Raw genomic sequence first — 18986 nt, forward strand, 5'->3', positions numbered from 1 at the left:
TGAAAGAAATGTTTAATAAAGTAAACAAATAAATATTAAGCTTTTTTTTTTTTTTTTTTTTTTTTTTTTTTGTAAATTTTCATAACCTTTAGAACATAATTGTTCTTTATTTCATAAATTACGGTTTCATATTTTTAATTTTGTAATTTTTGCATGCCATCTAACCAGATTTAAACTGATGATCTATAATCTGGAATCGCCGAAGTCCCGACGAGTCCGGATTTGTAGGTGATCCCTCTAAATGTAACCAGTATTTCTGAGAACATAAATATCAGTATTGATACTTAAAATTTTCTTCTGTAAAATGATTACTCTTTAGCCTAATTAAGATTATGTAAAATATTCATTATTGGATCAGTAAAATGTTTTAATTGTGTGTGAACCTAAAATATAGTGAGCCATCTCTTAGATGGCCACCTATAGTATGTCAGATGATTTTGTTCTCCTTTGGAAAAAATTGTTTTACAGGGAAGCTTCCCAACCTTGAACTATAAATTTTTTTAAACAAAGAGTATGAATCTACCTGTCAAGAAATGCATAATAGTGAAAGAATGAGCTGCTCATATTATATAGAAAGTCCAAAATAAATTGTTTCTTAGAGGGTTTTTGATTGACAGTGGTGAAATTTTTGACAAATTTGATCACCAATAGCAAACTTTCCAATGAAAGCTTAAAATTTCATGAAACAGTGCTGCATCACCAGATGAAGTTAGGCTTGTACATTTTCAATTTCTCATTAACAGTGATGTAGCAATAATTTTTTTAATATAATTTAACTCTAAATGAGAAAAAAAAAATCAGTTGTAGTTGTTTTCTGTATTTCTTCGTTACCAATAATTTCAGTTAAATTTTCCTTAGTTTTTCAGTAAAATTTTAATCTGAACTTGCATAAACTTTAAGCTGATTTGAAAGAAAGAGTATAATACATTTCAAAGCTTCAGAAAGAAAGCTATTGAGTAAATCTTAACTGCTAAATTCCTGTAGATAAAACAAAATAATAAAATAAAATGTATTTACTTACCAAAGGCAAACTTCCTGTAAAGGTTTGCCCAGCTCTAAGAATTCTTTTCATTAGATAGCCTTGATTCAAGAAAATATTGATATCAAGTTTTGCCTTGCAAACACTGCAGTCTGTCCTTTGAATCAAAGTCTTTAATCAGCTTGTAACATTCTATTATGTTAATCTAACTAGTTATAATTTAGATTTTTATTGTCACCTCTCCTTTCCATACCATAATGCAAATTATTTTGAGAGTATTCAAGGTGAGGTTGTTAGCTTGTGAGACAGGATGTATTTCTGCCTCTCAAGGCCACATTACTAGCTTGCTTAGGTTTAAGATGTTTTACCTAGCTCGAATAAGACTATATTCTTCAGCTTTGTGTTAAAGTTGCCGACATTTAAATTGTTACGCTTTTGAGAAGTTTCAGCCAACTTCACATTAAGTCATTTGTGTAGCCCTTAGCTACTAAGTTTGAAATTTCAGATTTCTGTGTAGAGAAATTAGGTTATTTTTAAATCAGGAGATGTGAAAAATGAGCAAATGCTTTCACACAGACTCGAACCTGGATCTCTCAAATATGTATCGTGTTAACTGTTACCTTGAAATATATGTAGAAAGAAGGTAGAAATAACCTTATCACTGTTACTTTAAATTACATCACCACAAGTGGTTTGCTGATTTGTAAGCATGAGTCATGCATTTCTGTTTTAATGTTGATTTAATTAAAAGCTTTGTTTTAAAACTTTCTTATGGCTTTGTAGTTTTTTCTGATGAAGCAATAATTCTCCCCGAGTCTGTTAGGAGTTTGGACATATTGCTGTCAATAATTTGTAATATTTTTTGGGGGGGAAGGGCAAGATACAAGTTTTTTTTTTATTTACGTCACGTGAAGTTGATTGCTAAAGTCTAAAAATGAAGGAGACGGGAATTTCAATCTAAATTATGTCTTTATTTGAATTTATAAATACTTACAACATGGTGGTATATTATTTCAAATTATACATCCAGGCACTTGAAATTGACAGACAGAAGAAGATATTTAAATGAAAAATATGATTTCTGAAATTTAAAAGTCCAAGGAAAATTACTGATGATCAAAAAATAAAACCTCTCCCTCAGTTCCCTTCAGTTCTGAAAATGAATTAGGTAATACATCTGAAAGTAAATTCATATGTATTTCATCAAATCAAGACTGAAGGAAGGAAATCAAAGCCTTAATTATATATTGTGGGACTATAAGAGAAAGAAAATGGTTACAGTTCTGGTGATATATATATATATATATATATATATATATATATACACTCCCGATTATTAGTGGAATTGGGTGGCGCGGCCGCCGCGGATAACAAAAATCGTGGATAATCCGAAAAAAGCTAAAAACGGGTATAGCAAAAGAGAAAACAGTCATTCCAACTTTGAAAAATCGTTTTATGTACAATAAAACATAAAATAAACAGCAGGAAATGTTTAACTAACGCTTATTATTTTAGTATATCACTCAAAACTAACCTAAAATGCATTATGTTAATGAAAACAGAAAAGTGCTTTGTACTAACAAGAGGCATTAAGGATACACAGAAAAATTAAAACATATATACTGTTTTAATACCGTAATGTATTATGTAATTACAAAAGCGTAACTGTAAAACTACACCTTTTAGAAGAAATCAGTCATTTGTGTTTGCTTCTTGCTTTGGAAGCATTTTCTCTTGATCCAAGATTGCATTTTTCGTAGCATAAGTTTCTCGGCCAACTCCGCGTCGTCTTGTTCTTCCAAATAGCTCAGCAGTCCGTCGACTTGTTGCAAAGCCGCTTCGCGAGTCTTCCGCATCTGCACAGTAGGCTCTTCTTCGCCTTCACTTCGCTCTCCTTCATTCTCGGTCTCTTCCCTTGCTTTCTTCACAATTTTGTCATCCGTCAAGCGTTCGAAGCCAGGTTCGTTGACGTTACACTCCAACCACTCGTTAATGTTTTCAGCATCGACGTTCTCACCAATTGGAACTGTTTTCACCATACCGGCAAGTTACCGTGGGCATGTCTAAATCTTCATTCTCTTCTTCACAACTCAAGGGGGTTAGGTTGTTGTTGGCTTCAACATTAGGCATGAGTTTTCTCCATGATTTTATGAGGGTTGACGGTTTCACTGAATCTCATGCAGATGCAATATCATAGATGCTGTCCAAGATTGCGTAGTGTTTCCAAAATGCTTTCAGATCATAACCTTCTTCAATTTTGGTCATTAGCAGCTTGGTTCGGTATGTTCTCTTCATTTTTGCAATGGCTCCTTGGTCCATGGGCTGGATTAGTGCAGTAACGTTAGGGGGGAGAAACTTTGCAAACATTTGTCCATCAGAAGACTTTAGCACGCTTGTTGCTTAGTGAGAAGATGCATTATCGATCAATAGCACAGTTTTTTCAGGCAGGTTTTTCGATTTAAGATGTTTACGCACTTGAAGAACAAAGATTTTTTCGAACCATCTTGAAAAACGTTTCGGTTCATCCATCCTTTTTTTTTTTTTTTTTTTTTTTTTTTTTGTTGTTGTTGTTAAAGTAATCAACGGGCAAATTTTTTAGCCTTGTGCCTTTGAAAGATCTCGTTTTTTTTTTTTTTTTTTTACTTTCCCATGACAACAAGTCTAAGTTTATGCCCACCGGTAGCGTTACTGCAAGATGTGATAGTGATCCTTTCCTTGCCGCTTTTATGACCCGCCTCTTTACTTTCACTTTCAGATGCTAAAGTGCGAGTGGGAAGACATTTTCACAAAAGTCCCGATTCGTCGGCATTGTAAATTTGTTCAAAAGATAGCTCTTCTTTTAAAACAAATTCTTCAAATTCATGGTGGAAATCGTCGGCTGCTTGTTGGTCACCAGTAAGTTTCTCCCCATGAAGTCCAATTTCTCGAATTCCATGTCGCTGCTTAAAACGAGTCAATCAGCCAGAAGACGCATCAAAATTTCCTTTCAGGCCTAACAACTCAAAAAAGGTTTTTGCCTTCCCCCTAGGTGATAGGATCATTTACAGAAGTACCCTCTTTTCGAACTTGAGCTAACCACTCTGTCAGTGCCGTGTCTAGCTCATCGAAGGTAGAACCCTTCATATTTTTTCGCGTTTTCATTGTGGAAGCACTGTCCGACATTGATGCAAAGTTCACCAGTTTGTCTTTAGAGTGTCACGCACTGTTGTTTCCGTGATTCCGTAATCCAATTCCATCTGCTGCCTTGTAGCGCCGTTTGCTACTTTGAAAATTAATTCTAGTTTTTGCGCAATCGTCAACACAACCTTCTTTCGCTTTCCTGACATTTTAAATCGGTAACGAAAAACACAAAACGAAAAAGCACAAGCACTGAACACAATAAAAGATAAGAAATTAACTCTGACTGGTTCGCAAACACTATCAGGCTTAAATTAACAATGGCGAGTGAGAGGAAGTGGACGTACGTGTCAGTAAGATTAAGACGAGAGAGGGCGGTGGAGCGGGCACTGCAGAGGTGAGTAAGAAATCACTTACTCATCAGAGGGGAAGGTTCCGAGAAGGCCTGGAATATTTTTGCCATAAATAAGCACAATGTTCATCAAATTTAACGTTTCGCTCAGTTTTGTGAACATTTTTATTTTCTTTGCTTTACGCTTGTAAGAAAAGAAAAAGAAAAAAACTTTGTGCGGCAGGCGCGGATAATCTGCTCCGTGCATAATCCGCCCGCGGATAATCGGGAGTCTACTGTATATATATATATATATAATAAAAGAAAAAACACATCAAAATGTAACTGTAAATGTGTCCAAAGTAAAGTTAGGGAGATCAAAATTTGCAGAATTTCATCATTAAGGAAAAGCTGGCGAAAAGAAAGGTAGAAAAAATTTACCTTAAGTATGAATACCTTTTAATTAAGACTTCCAAGATAAAATGATTTGTATTCACATTCTTTTGCAGTTCTAAAGCTTATAGTTCCATTTATTTTATTAATTGGAGATGACATAAAATAAATTACTGCTTGTAACATTATTTATTGTAGCTCATCTGTACTATATATTCAGTCTGCTGTGAGCACATTTATTATCACATAAAAGTATGTATTATCAGTATTGCCCTAAGATAACTACAGTATGAGATATTTTTCCACAGCAAAATGATTTTCAGAGTTTTTTGTATTCTGATTTAATTTTTCAAAAAATTAAATTTTCATCAGTTCTATTTAATTTTCCATTTTATATTGCATTGTTGACAGCCAAACTGTATATCTTTTGCTTATTTTCTCTTCATTCATTATTTTATATTTTTATTGCAAGATTTGGTCACCTTTAGTGACTTTCCAAATTTTCAAAATTGAGAAAATTAAAAAAAAATTGCTAAATAACTAAAAAGGTTGCTAATTAATCATAAAGTTACAAATACAGGTAGCTCTCCTACAACACGGCATCCTATAACACGATTCATAAATTGTGAGAACCCTTTTATAACATGGTTTTGCTCTAACATGATAAGAAAGTTGTTCAAGTAATACAAAGAATTTTAACGAACTTTGCACGAAGTTTTTCATATTGAGCAAAGACCTATATAGTCATTTAACGCATAGGAATCCTTGTTTTGTAATTTCTGCCAACTGTCTTCTAAGATCCAGTAGCCATAAGTACAAATTCCCCAAGATAACGATGAAGAAACCTCACTATCGCAGAAGGTGAACAACATGCGGTCACAATAAGTGCTCTAAAACGCACAACCTGCACGTTTGGCTTCCAAAATTCGATTCCTCGTCTCCATGGCCTGAAAGCCAAAGTGTCTCACTATGCTGGTCTGCAGACTGTGTTGAGCCACGGTGTGTTAAAGAATAACGTTTTTATCTTTAAGACATTAAGTTTCAGTCCCCATACATGTCCGATAAAGATAAAGAAACGTTTAAGACGAAATTAATTTCTTTAGAAGTACAGATACAAATCTTGGACTGTCTTTTAAAAGGAGAAAGTATCTAACATTGGCAAAAGTTTTAGTTGGAATGAAGAAACCGTCCGGATTATTGAGAAAAATGAAAAAGAAATAAGAAGTGCAGTTGCTGCAGGATCTTCTACGTCACCAAAACGTACAGTTCGCTCCCGGTGGCGCGAATAATTGAGAAGAGAGAAAAGGCATTCAGCATTTGGGCTGATGATAGCTGTCAAAAAAGAATTTTGTTGGATGTTAATATCATTAAACAAAAAATTTTCGAACACCTCAAAGAACATGGAGATCCTTCTGTCAACCCAGATTTTCTAATAAGTAAAGGTTGGTTCGAAAATTTCAAAAAGTATTTTGCAATTCATAGCATAAGAATTCAAGGAGAATCTGCATCGACTGATTTTGAAGCTCCTAAGAGTTTCCTAAAAAATTTCAAAATATTATAGAAGAAAAACAATACCCAGCAGTTCAAGTTTTCGATGCCGACAAAACTGGTCTTTGGTGGAACAAAAATGCCTAGCAGAACCTTTATATCGGGGGGGGACTGCATCCTGATTTAAGGTGTCTAAAAATGGTTTAGCGCTATTTTTGTGCAGTGTGACTTGGACTTTATGACAAAAGCCTTGTTAGTTTATAGACCTTTAAATCCTCGTGCACTTAAAGGCATAAATAAAAACACCTTACCGGTATATTGGAAAGCAAATCCAAGAGCTTGGGGAACTGGGAATATATTTAAAGATTGGTTTTTAAATTGTTTTGTTCCAGACACTGAATGTTATTTAAAGCAGAAAAATTTGAGCTTCAAGGCCTTTAATACTATTAGATAATGCTCCATGTCACTCACAAGATTTGAATCATCCCAATGTCAAAATACTGTTCCTACTTCCTAACACTACTTTGTTACTTTAACCATCTTTGTCACTGAAAGAACTGAAAGCATCAACGTTAAATGAATGCTAGAAGATATGGCCCTTTTCAGCTGGAATAAAAAAAGTGCGTGAATCATCAGAAAATGAAATTGGTGGCGTATTAGAACTTGCTAAATCAATCAGAGGCGATGGTTTTGTGAACATGGCTATTGAGGATCTTCAAGATTTATTAGTGGAAGAAATTGACGAAAATTTGATAGAAATTGTATCCGAAGTTTTAAGCTGAGGACACTACCACTGATGAAGATTGTGAAGTTAATAATTTAACATTAAAAAAATTAAAACAAGGCCTACACCTAGCTGAAAATCTCGAGTTATTTTTGATGAGTGTAGACCCTTTCGCTGAAATAAGCCAAAAATTTTAAAGGGAGTGTCTAGCTCTATTTCGAGAAATTTAAAATGACCCGGTAAGAACTAGTAAGCAAAGTAAAATTACAAATTTTTTAAAGAGGGAAGAAAATGCCACTGAGTAATGACAGCAAAGAAATTTATTAAACTATAAATTAAAATATGTAATAATTTTTGTTTTTTGTTGCACATACATATATATATATATTTAATAAAAAATTAAGTTGTTTATGTATAATTAAAAAAACATTTGTTTTTGATACGTTTTCGGAACGAAATCCCCATTTTTATACTTCCTCTGGGTGTCATACAACACAGCATATTCTAGGAACCTATTTACCGTGTTATACGTGGGTCACTTATAATGTAAATTATCTTGTACATACCTGAAAAAAATTATCTTAATTTTTTAAAGTAGTCTAAATAAATAATAATTCAAAACTCTGGAAACATATTACATGTAAAATTCACAACCCGGTCATAAAGAAAAATTATGAAAAACTTAACGTTATAAATTTTGCTCTGTATACTTAATTATCTTTTTTTTTTTTTTTTTTTTTTTGTTTGTGTTATTCATTTCTAAAAGAGTTTAACTCCATGAAATAATAAGTTGCTCAACGTATAATTGTCAGCTAAAGATGATAATTAAAATTCTCATAATCTAGAAACATTAAAAATGATTCAATGTTTAAAAATTGGAATATTTTCACCTTTTTGTTATTTGAAACCTTTGAATCCTAACTATAAATGCAATCCTAACAAGTAATATAACCCTATCCTAACAATAAATGCGCACTGCAAAAAAAAAATGGGACAGTTCTATATCTCCCATTCTAGTGGGCCCGATTGACAAAATTCAATTTGCGTTTTTCATGTCTCGAAAGCACGACTTAGGATATGTATTAGATTTATAATATAGCATTCATTGTTCTAATAGAGGTATTTTTACACAAAATCGGATATTTTCTGAAAAGGCATGCTTTTTTTTTTTTCCATATTTCGATTCTACGACTCAAATTATGCCAAACTGCCAAGTTTTTAATTTGTATTTAAAGTTTGTAAAAATTGCATGAGTAGTTTTAAAAAAGTAGCTCTCAAAATTTTTGTCCCTCAATGTTAATTAAATTTGATATATATTTATTAATATCTCTTTTTTTTATTAAACCTATTTGATCCTTCCTTTTATATTTCGAAAAATAGGTTCATTACAAATAAAATTCACCCATTTTTTATAATTTATTTTTAAATAGCTTTAATAAATTTTTCACAATACTTGAATTATAGCCTATAAAAGTTTTGTTATCATCTTAAAGTAGATGTATGAGCATACTTGCAAAAAACTAGGGTTTTTTTATTCAAAATTTCCCAAGTGATATTCTATGTGATTTTACATTTTGGTACATTTTGAAATTTGGTGTATTTATTATAAGCAATGATAATGAAAATGTGGGTTATGCACTTTGTTAAAATTATTTGAAAGTATGACTGATGACGTTTTTTCCGTTCGTGGACAATGAACAAAAAGGAAAAGAAAATAATTTGCTATAAATTAAGAAGTTCGCCAAATGAATTATTATTGGCGCAAACTGAAAAAATTCGCCAAGATAAATTTTTTAATTTCTCCTTAAATTTCTCACCAAAAATTACAAAATTTAATATCTAGGCATAATTTGAGTCGTAGAATCAAAACATATAAAAGAAATGGTATGTTACTTCAGAAAAAGTCTGATTTTGTTTCAAAATACTTATGTTAAAACAAAGCTATATAAATCTGACATATATCCTAAATTGCGCTTTCAAGACATGGAAAACACAATTTGAATTTCATCAATCGGCCGAGTAGAATGGGAGATATAGAACTGTTCCTTCTCTTCCCCCCCCCTCGTAGTGTACATCTGTCCTAAATGAAAGCTATAAAAGTTTTGACTAAAAAATAAAAAAAAAATTGTTTTACATCTAACATAAATGTTTATTAAGTAAAGATGATGATATTTTGATATTTTATTGATAAGTATTAGAGATGTGGATCTCTAATATCACCTCATAGTGGTCTTGAGGGCAACCCATTTCAGTGTGCCATCTAGCAAAATCAGTCAGAATATTCAAGTAATCAGTGCACTGCACTTCCAAAAAACTAACTGAAATCATCTTAGTAATTATGGTCATAAATAGCCTATTACTAAAAAGTCCTGAATCTTTCTATCAGTTCATGGCTTGATATGTAAAACTGTCAAGTGTATGATTCCTGTTGCGTATTAAGTAAAGTACTCAGGCATAGCTCTTAAATTTTTAAGAAAATCTGAATGGCTCATCAATTAATTTTATTAAATTATATTGAGAAAATTCAATTCAAGCTACTTTTATCTACTTCATTTGCATCTTTTTAGTAATTTTTAAAAACTGAATTTTTAACTTTATTTTTCACTAGATGTGGATTTTAAATTTTGTTTGACGTAAAAACTTCTAAGAATTATTTCTTTTCCTTCATATTTCTCTTTCTTTTATTCTCTCCCCCCCTCCAAGAACTGAGGATAATTTGAAAGAATTAAGAAATTGCAGAACCTTTTAGAACTCGGGTTTGAGAAATTTAGGATTTGTCTTCATGTCTATTATTAACCATATATTATACTTTTCTGCTTATTTTAAAAATTCCCTTTGCATAGACCACTAAATGCCATCTCAGTAACTTTTAATCATGTGTCTAAATGTAATGCTTTTACTTTTCTGCTTTAATTTAAAATAATCTTTCTGTAAGGTTAATCAATTGAGAATTTACAACATTTAAAATTATATTTTTAAAAAAGTGTGAAAAAGGTGGTATGCTCTGCAGAATTTTTTTAATGTATATCAATTTGAGATTTGTAATAAGTCTTTAACCCTGTCTTCATTTATGAAATTCTCTTCAATTTATGTACTACTATATTTTAAAAATGTTCAGAATTCTTTCAGTTGGTGCAGACTTAGATATTATTACTTTGTGAATTATTGTCTAATAAAGGCACGTTGGAAAACTCAAACAAACAATGCTGTTAATCATTTAAACTCTTCATGTATTATTATACCAAGCATTATTCCTTGAAATTTTACAAAAGTTCACCAAATATCTTTCTAAAATGCATTTATTGCTTAAGAGACTGCTTAGTTTTTGAAGTATTTAAAAAAAAAAAAAAAATTAAGCTTTTCAAGGTTTTTAAAAATTGAAAGACAAATATAGCCATAACTTTGGCAAAAGGTTTGGTGGCTGATGATGAACATTGTTACTTGAGAAAATAATGGAAATCTCTTATATGTATGATATTTAGCAAAGTGATAAAACTCTTCTTTTAAGTATTGATGATTTATTAGTGAATAATTTGCTGTATTTATTCATATTTCAATTTAGTGTCAGCATGTATCAATAATCTCACTTTAGAAAAGCAATAATTCCAGTTTTAGTTTCATTTAGTGAGGACTGAAATTAGAGCATTTTTCTAAAAAATGAATGGGCAAATTTGATCAAAATTTAGCCCTTTCTTTTTTTTTTTTTTTTTTTTTTTTTAGTTTGGCACAATGTGTAGATATCCCTGCTCTAAAAATGTTAAGAGATTTTCTCTCTGGCTCGAATCATCAGAATGGCATACAATACTATTTCTTTTGTTTTACTAATAGATTGTATGTATTATACATATCTATAGCCAGTTGTATACTGGGGGGATCATAGTTCAAACACAGTATGTCGCCATTACATTCGTTCGCGCTCTCTTGACTCACGCTTCTGAATTTGCATCCTCCAATGGCAGCTTTTTTAACAATACCATCTGTCAGCAGATTACATATAGTAGCATCCTTGTATAAATGCTGATATGTTTATTGTCTCTGACAATAAAAATTATATGATAGTGTATTTTTTTATTACTGAAGAATTTTGCAGTCAAAATGTCATTTACAGGCTACACCCTCATTAAATATATAAGTCATTTGACTAAAAATGACTAGTAGTATTACACATCTCACTATTGTTTGTGGTCATTCCTCACTGCATGGCATTGAGAACCTTCGAGAATCGTTTCTTTTTCACACCATGTAGTGAAATCAACATTATATTTAAATATGATCAGGCTACTCCATACCCTTATGGGGGAAAAATTCTTAGTATCATACTCACCATTTTATTTGAACAAGCAAAATATATTTCTCAGTTAAAATTTTAAATAGTTATTTAGTTCTGTGGATGTTTTTGCTCACAGCTGTAATTTTAGTATGACATCGAAACATTTAAAAACTATTCATCTTTAACATAGTACTGCATTTTCTGCATAGGAAAAAAAAAATAACACTCAAATTTTTTTTAGTAACTGATATATAAATGTATTTTTTATATTTTCAGATAAGTTTGTGTACATATTTTCAGTCTAAAAACAAATGCAGTACGAAGCTTGAAATCTTGACAGCCAATATCCAGACCTCCATATCACCAGCAATGTTTTTTACAGAGTCTAGGATATGAGAACATAATAGGAAGGAAACAACAAGTGTGCCATAAAAGCAATTTTTCTTCCAACTAGCTGACATTTCTGTATATCCCTTTAATGACAATACATTGATTGACGGTTAGTTGTACTTAAACTAGAATTCAGCTGCTAATTCTTAGCTTTTCTTAACGTTCTCAGTTGATCCCATGAAGGGGCCTGATGGATTGAAGATTCCTCAGATAGTTTCTAAAGAGAATCTGGAAAAGAAAAAGGAAGGTACTTCCACCTTTGAAAAAGTCATTGCATCATGAAAAAGTGGTCATCACTGGAGTAATTTTAGATGAAGAGGGAGATGAGCATCTAGGTTTGGAGAGCACATCTTCCAGAGAGAGCGCTAGAAATGGGATCTCGAGAAGCAACCAGGAGCTTTGCATGACAGTTTAGTAAGCAATACCACAAAATTGAGGAAATCACATTAGGCAATATGGTAGTGAGTCTATCTTTGTAAGTAAAATTCAGTATTAAAATAATTACTCGTTTACTTTCAACATATTAAAAGTCATCAGATGGCTGTTTAGTAGCTTTGCATTTCACTTCCTAAGGAATTGCAGTATTAATTGATGTTAGCAACAACTACATTTCATGCATAAAGGGTGGGGGAACATTTTTCTATCTGACCTAAACAATAAGCACCAAGACATGTTTATTTGGAATGGGATGTTGCTCATACAAGTTTTCTTTTATTGGCATTGTAGAGGGGAAGAGAAAAAGAATCAAATTCCAAAGAACTTCAGTTCAGTTAACATAATTGCCCTTTTTGTTATCTTTCTAACTTGCTATTTTTTGCAGACTGCTATTATTATAACTATGAAATCAAAGTTAAAGTGTGAATTTTCATTTATGTTAAAAAAAGTTTCAAACTCTGAAGCTGTAGCAGGATCTGCAGACAAAAGCATATTTGGTGCTTGCCTTCTGATGCAGCCTTGTAAAAATAAGTTGCTTAAGAAAGTGTAATTTTCTACATTGGGAAAAACAGTAACCTTAATTTGTAGATTTTGAATGCTATAGAAGACAAAATTTTCCAGTTGATGGAACTTATGGAGTAGTAATAATAAATGAAGAAGATATAAAAGTTTTCCGTTGCAATGACAATGCCCCAAAATCAGCAGTCAACTAAAGAATGATGAAATATGTCATGGTTTTAAATCCAGAAAATATCACTACCAGTAGTGGCAAAGAGGTTTTCAAGGAGAAAAGATTTGGATTGACAATTTAGTGGAAAATCTCAGTTCAGCAATTGCAGGACTTTAGGACTTTAACAGTGGACCTTTGTAACTGAACAAGAAATTATGTCTATCCATAAAATTAAAGAGTAAGTCTTAACACAAATGAAGCAGCTTAAACAACTATATTGAAAAAAAAAAAAAAAAAGTTTAATAAGGCAAACAAGTAAATGTTGAGCTTTTTTGGTAAATTTTGATTTCCTTAATTCCTTATTATATGAATCTCAATATGCATTTTAAAACACATGTATTTTTTTCCTTTTTGAAGGTTGTCCACATATTTTCACACATTCGTACTACATACATTATAGAGCATTTAGCTGTAGATAAGTCTGTTAAGGTTAGTCATGCATCAAAAGAATTGATGTGGTTAAGTGAAGAAGAGTTTCAGTCTGCTGCTGTATCTACTGCAATGAAAAAAGTTCTTGCTTTTGTGCGAAAATCTGAATCTTCTCCAAAGAAACAAGTAGGTATTAAATGTTTTAAAATGGATGAGATTTGCATGTTATGTACTTTTATAAATGTTTAAAATTTATTTAGGCATGTTAGCTAAGCATCTTATTTAGAAAATGAAGATTGCAAACTGATAGAGAGTTTTCTCTAAAGAGACTATTAAATACTCTGATATGAATGAGATTTCATTACATATATTGTTATAAATGTATAACATTTATTTAGGTGAAATGTACTGAAAACTGTAACTGTCATACAATAAAATGAAAATTTCAAACTAACAGTTTTTAGTTAACATTCACTTTTTTAGAAATATTTCATAATCTTTACCTGAGTATAGAGAACTAAACTTGTAGAGCAGAAATAGGTTACAGCACTTAATATTTGTAATAAATTAACAATTTAGTATTGAGATTTGATTCTTGACTTTTATGTCGTACATTAAAATTTTCAGTTTAGCTAATTATTAAATTAAGAAGAAAGTAAAATTTTACGTTAAATATTTGAAACCGCTATGTTTATTTCCATGCTTTTTGCTTTTATTTATTTATTTATTTATTTATTTTGAAAAAAGAAAACATGCTTCTTGAAAACTACAGTTTAAAGTTTAAACTTGATTTATGAACAAAATTAATTATATATCACCTGAGAAAAAAAAGGGAGGCTAACATAAAATTTTTAATGGATTTTTTAGTATAATAGTAGAAATTATTTAATTCATTTGCTGATTTATTATCTTATCCCTGTAGGTCTCTTCAAAGAAAAGAAAACTGGTAGCAGAGGATTCTAAACAGAGATCTATAAAATCCTTCTTTAATAAATAAATTTTCTTAATTTAATGATCTGAACTGTAATGTTTTCTATCAAATAAGTAGTTTATAACTGTGATAATGTTTTTAGAGTACTTCAAAGTATTTTTTTAATAAAGAACGTATTTTTTTAACCATTTCATGTCATTTTTCTCTCTTTGCTATTTTGAATCCTTTGAATTGTAACAGCTTTCAAATTTTCATAAATTAAGATTCTTATGTGTTACTTAATATTTTATTTTATGCAACATTTTTTGCATTGCTATTTATTTTGATAATCTACAAATCACAAAAATTATTTTTAAGTTACAGTGCATCTTCCTTGGTGTAATAAATGTCTGATGCCAAAATTAAACTCTATTATACTGAAATTTAAAATTTTATCTGTGAAAAAATTTAACACATTTATTAACTATGAATAAACATAAACTGGAATCCATAAACTATGTGTTTAAGATGATTTTTAACCACTTAGTCAAATTTTTTAAAGTAAAATGCAACACAAAGAATAAAAATGTACAAAATACAATAAACTCAGAGTAAGTTAGAGAGTACTAAGAGTATGCTGGCATGATCACAGATATGTATGCATATGTAAATCAAAAGTTCCAAATGCGTGCTTTATGAAATTAATTTTAAAGCACATTTTTAGAATTTTGAGCTATTGTTTGGCTATCATGTTTTTGCATAAAATTAAATTAATTCTTGATTTTAATCTTCATCTTCATCTTGAGTTCTAACTAAAATCTTTCTGAACTCCTGTTGATTTGAATATGCCAGAACCTTTCTGAATTCCGTTTGATTTGAATATGGCAGAACCTTTCCAGTCTTTCTTCTTTATTAGTGATCGTTCTCATTTTTGCAAATTTGGGATATAATTTTATTTTATTCCTAGAATGCTATTCTGGGATTGCTTTATTTGTATACTGTTTTTAAAAGCACATAGTTAATATTTGAAAAATGTAGTACATAAAGTAGTGTAATAACACATCTTTTAATACAGTAGTAACATGTATTAAAGAAACTGAATGCTAAATATTTCAAACAAAAAACAACAGGGTAACAAATATGAAATGGATATGTGGAGCTTTTGAATGGAGAAACAATTGTGTCATTCAGAAGGCTACAGTAACTGCATTTTTGTTTTTTCAGGCTTATTTTCAATAATTGTGTTTGTTTTGTTTTGTAAAATCAAAATTCAAAACTGTGCTACTTAGAGAAGATTTTTATATTGGTTAAAATTCTTTTGATAATGATGTGACTATAAGTGTAAACTGCATTTTTGTATACTATGTGGGTAAATTTCATGGATTTACATTTTATAACTTGTAGAAACTTCTTACATTTTCCAACATACAAAAACTGTTTAAATTTTTTAATTACATTTTCTGTTCATGACAAGTAATAGAATAGTTTTGCTTATATAAGTAAAAAACTAAGAACAGAAACAGGAAGAAATATTTAATATTTTGGTAGTATAATAAATTATTAATATTAATTATACTACTTATTGGTAGTATAATGAAATGGTAATAAATTCAGATTTATATTGTCTCATTGAAGTGTAATAAAAGCAGTTCCATATTATCAATATGTTAGGTTTCATTTTGGGAATTGAATGAAGCTTCGTAATCTTAAAATTTAAAACATATTTATTGATTTTCTGTGGGAAATATCGAGAATGAAATTATTATTCAGACAGTAAAATATTTTTCTGTTGCATTTAATTGTAGCTGGTTCTTAATAAAATGGAGAAATGTATTATGTAAACTGAATCAATGTTACCTACCATCATTCACTGAAAAGTTTTGATGAAAGATAAATTAAGAAATATAAAAGCAAATCTGCAAAAGGTGACTGGCAACTGGAATACTCCAAGAAAGATAAAACGTTTACCTTTTCATTCAAAAGACATAGTTTATGATAATAAATAAGATAGCAGCTCAATGAAATTGTGAGATGAGATTGAATTATGATTATAGCTTATAAATGATTTAACTATATATCTGAGTTTCATAGCTCACTCTTTGAATTTAATTAGGATTCATGCATCTTAATCATCTGCAGAGATGGAATTTTGCAAAAATGAAAATAATTTTTTTATCCTTATTCAGTAGAACATTAGATACTTTTCCAATATGCACCTGCCACGTATTTTGAGATGTGTGTGAGAGCCATCTGTAAACTATTTCATTAAACAGTCTTGTAACCAAAATTATTTACAATAAAAAAAAAAAAAAAAAAAAAAAAAAAAAAAAAAAAAAAAAAAAAACAATGCATGGCAGATGCATAACAGAAAAGTACAGAACATTAGGATGTACAGTAGACCCTCATTAGTTTGAAATCAAAGTTTTGGAAAATAGTTTGAATTATCTGACCTTAAGAATCTTCATAGAAGAACACCTTAAGAAGAAGAAAAATCTCTTGATATGTATAACCCTAGAAAATATATTATACTCTGCTATCTAAAATTAAATGTTTTAAAAAGCAATCATAAAATGAAGACTTACCTTAATCATAAAATGAAGTACGAAATCTGCCATAGAAAGTAAATTTTAATTAAAAACCTGAATTACACTTTTGGGAAAAACTGTAAAATGGATGTGTGATTTTGTTTATTATGCCTACATTTTTATGCTAGCTTCTTGATTTGAAGTAAACATTTTCGTTCATGTTCAGAGGAAGGTACAACCTGAATAAATATCTTCAGAGTTTTTATAGAGCCCATTATGGCTTGATCTTTGGGCCATCTAACTTTCTTTGCATTCTTTTCTGAATCTCAAAAGACCTCTTCTTTTTCTCAGATAATTTTTATTTTGTCATTGTCGCTCAGTTTTCCAAGCTTCCGTCTACCCTTACATAATTGGAAAAAGTAACATTCTCGCATTAATATTTTTTAATTCAGAAAAAGCCATATTACTCATGTAGCATTCTTCGATATGATTGTTCTCTTTGCTGTGCATGAATTTAGCATGATGAAAGCAATTGCTAATTGTGCTTTCTTTAACACTGAGTGTCCCATGCAGCATGTAGATAATTTATAGCAGAGTAATGTAGTTTTCAGCTCAATCTGAAGAAAAAATGATTTGTTGCAAGAGTCTCTCATGATAATTTGTTTAAAGATTCTGAATGATTCCTTCCCCTTGTAGCTTTAGAAAAAAGTGCTGGCAGTTTCTTACCAAAATTAGTGCATACGTCTTCACATGCACTAATTTCGTTTGATCTTTGGCCACATACAGTTTGATAGAAATATTATGTCTTGACTTAAATCAAGAAAGTCTTCCATCAGTGCATTTAAAAATTTCAATACCCATTTGACTTGCCAATTCATCAGCTTTTGTCTTCAACAGGCGTCCATTTATCGAAAAATTTTGAGATCTAGTCTCCTGGAACCATAGCAGTAGAGCTTTTTCTAGGTCTTCTCGGGATGCATTTCTAATGATTTTCCCTCCTCTATGGAATTAAGATTTTTTCCATGAATCTAAAATTAATTACTTGTTTTTCAGATAAGCTAAAATTTGTTTTTTAATTCCATAGTCAGCTGTTAATTTTGTTTTACATTCGCCTTTCTCTACTTTCTTTTAAATTTCTACCTTTGTCTCCAAAGTTAGAGTTTTGTATTTTCCATGTGTAAACATCCTGAATTTTTATACATTCACACCACACACTGAAGAAGAAAAACTAGAGCACATTAACTTGTCTACATTGCAGGCATAACTGACACAGTTCTCTAGAATCTGTAATAAAGACTGGTTTTTCTGAAATTATAAGAAAATTGATAACAAATGTTTCTCCCCTTACCCATTCATAAAGGGTTCTGAATGAATCCAAGGAAACATGTTAGGCTAGAGAGTTTTTTCATGAAGCACTAATAAGAGGTGGACAGTAAGATAATAGCAACTAATATTTAGCAGAATAAAGGAATATCAATATATATTAATATAACTAAGACACAATAAAATGCCGAAAAAATACTAATTCAGAATTCAAACAACAAAAATCAGCGTTATATTTTCAAAATTTTCACAGGACTAGTTTCGATGGTTTTACCGAAACACCATCCTCAGCTGCAAAACCGTGTGGTTTTGCAGCTGAGTACGCTATCTAGAGCCATCAAATTTTGAATAATGTAATCCTCCACCAAATATGGGCATCTGGAAGCCCTAATTTCGAATTTGTTTCATTATCTATTTCATATTTTGTCGGACATTAAAGGAATTTTTGTTTAACAAATTCAACAATTTCTAATCGAGCAGAGGCAACATTGTGTGTGGGGGGGGGATATTTTTATCTCCAGTTCACGAGACTGTGTATCAGAAATGCTTAAGATATGCTCTTTTAAATATTTTCTGATATTGCTGTTGAACTGAATTTTATGGTTTAAGTGCGAAGAACATGATATTTAATCAGTAAAGGTAACACACAAAACGTTAAAAAGGCGCTCCTTTGGACATAATATTAATCTGAAAGCTTTCGGATTTTTTTTAAGTCTTCCCATCCCCCATTTTTTAAATTTTTTGTTTATTTATTAATTATAAGTATTGAAATGTGTATTACAAGTATTAAAAAATGAAATGCATATCTACCTCAATGTTTAAAAATGCTATATCTCATTAGGATAATACAAATGGATAATATAATTGCATGTTTTCGTCTTATTTTAGTATGATAGTTTTTGAAGATTACGATGCCATTTGCTATAAGATGTAATTCTATGACACCATCAATTGTGTTATTCCTAATTTTAGTACCAATAGCAGGAAAAAAAAAGAAATGAA

At 30.6% G+C, this 18986-nt stretch overlaps 1 protein-coding gene across 3 annotated transcripts in view; it reads left to right on the plus strand.

Moving 5' to 3' along the window:
• Window positions 1-14345, plus strand: part of LOC118182735 (adenine DNA glycosylase-like) — a 51427-nt gene extending 37082 nt beyond the window's left edge. For all 3 annotated transcript variants that reach the window (XM_035352121.2, XM_035352120.2, XM_035352119.2), the window contains exons 8-9: window positions 13215-13412; window positions 14149-14345. In XM_035352121.2, the coding sequence (XP_035208012.1) occupies window positions 13215-13412; window positions 14149-14223 (273 nt within the window). In that variant the 3' untranslated portion in view covers window positions 14224-14345. The remainder of the gene's footprint in view (window positions 1-13214; window positions 13413-14148) is intronic.
• The last annotated feature ends 4641 nt before the right edge of the window (window positions 14346-18986 follow it).

This window comes from Stegodyphus dumicola, chromosome 2, assembly GCF_044657685.1.
Source record: "Stegodyphus dumicola isolate Sdum_Otavi_A_Nest chromosome 2, ASM4465768v1".
NCBI lineage: Eukaryota > Metazoa > Arthropoda > Arachnida > Araneae > Eresidae > Stegodyphus > Stegodyphus dumicola.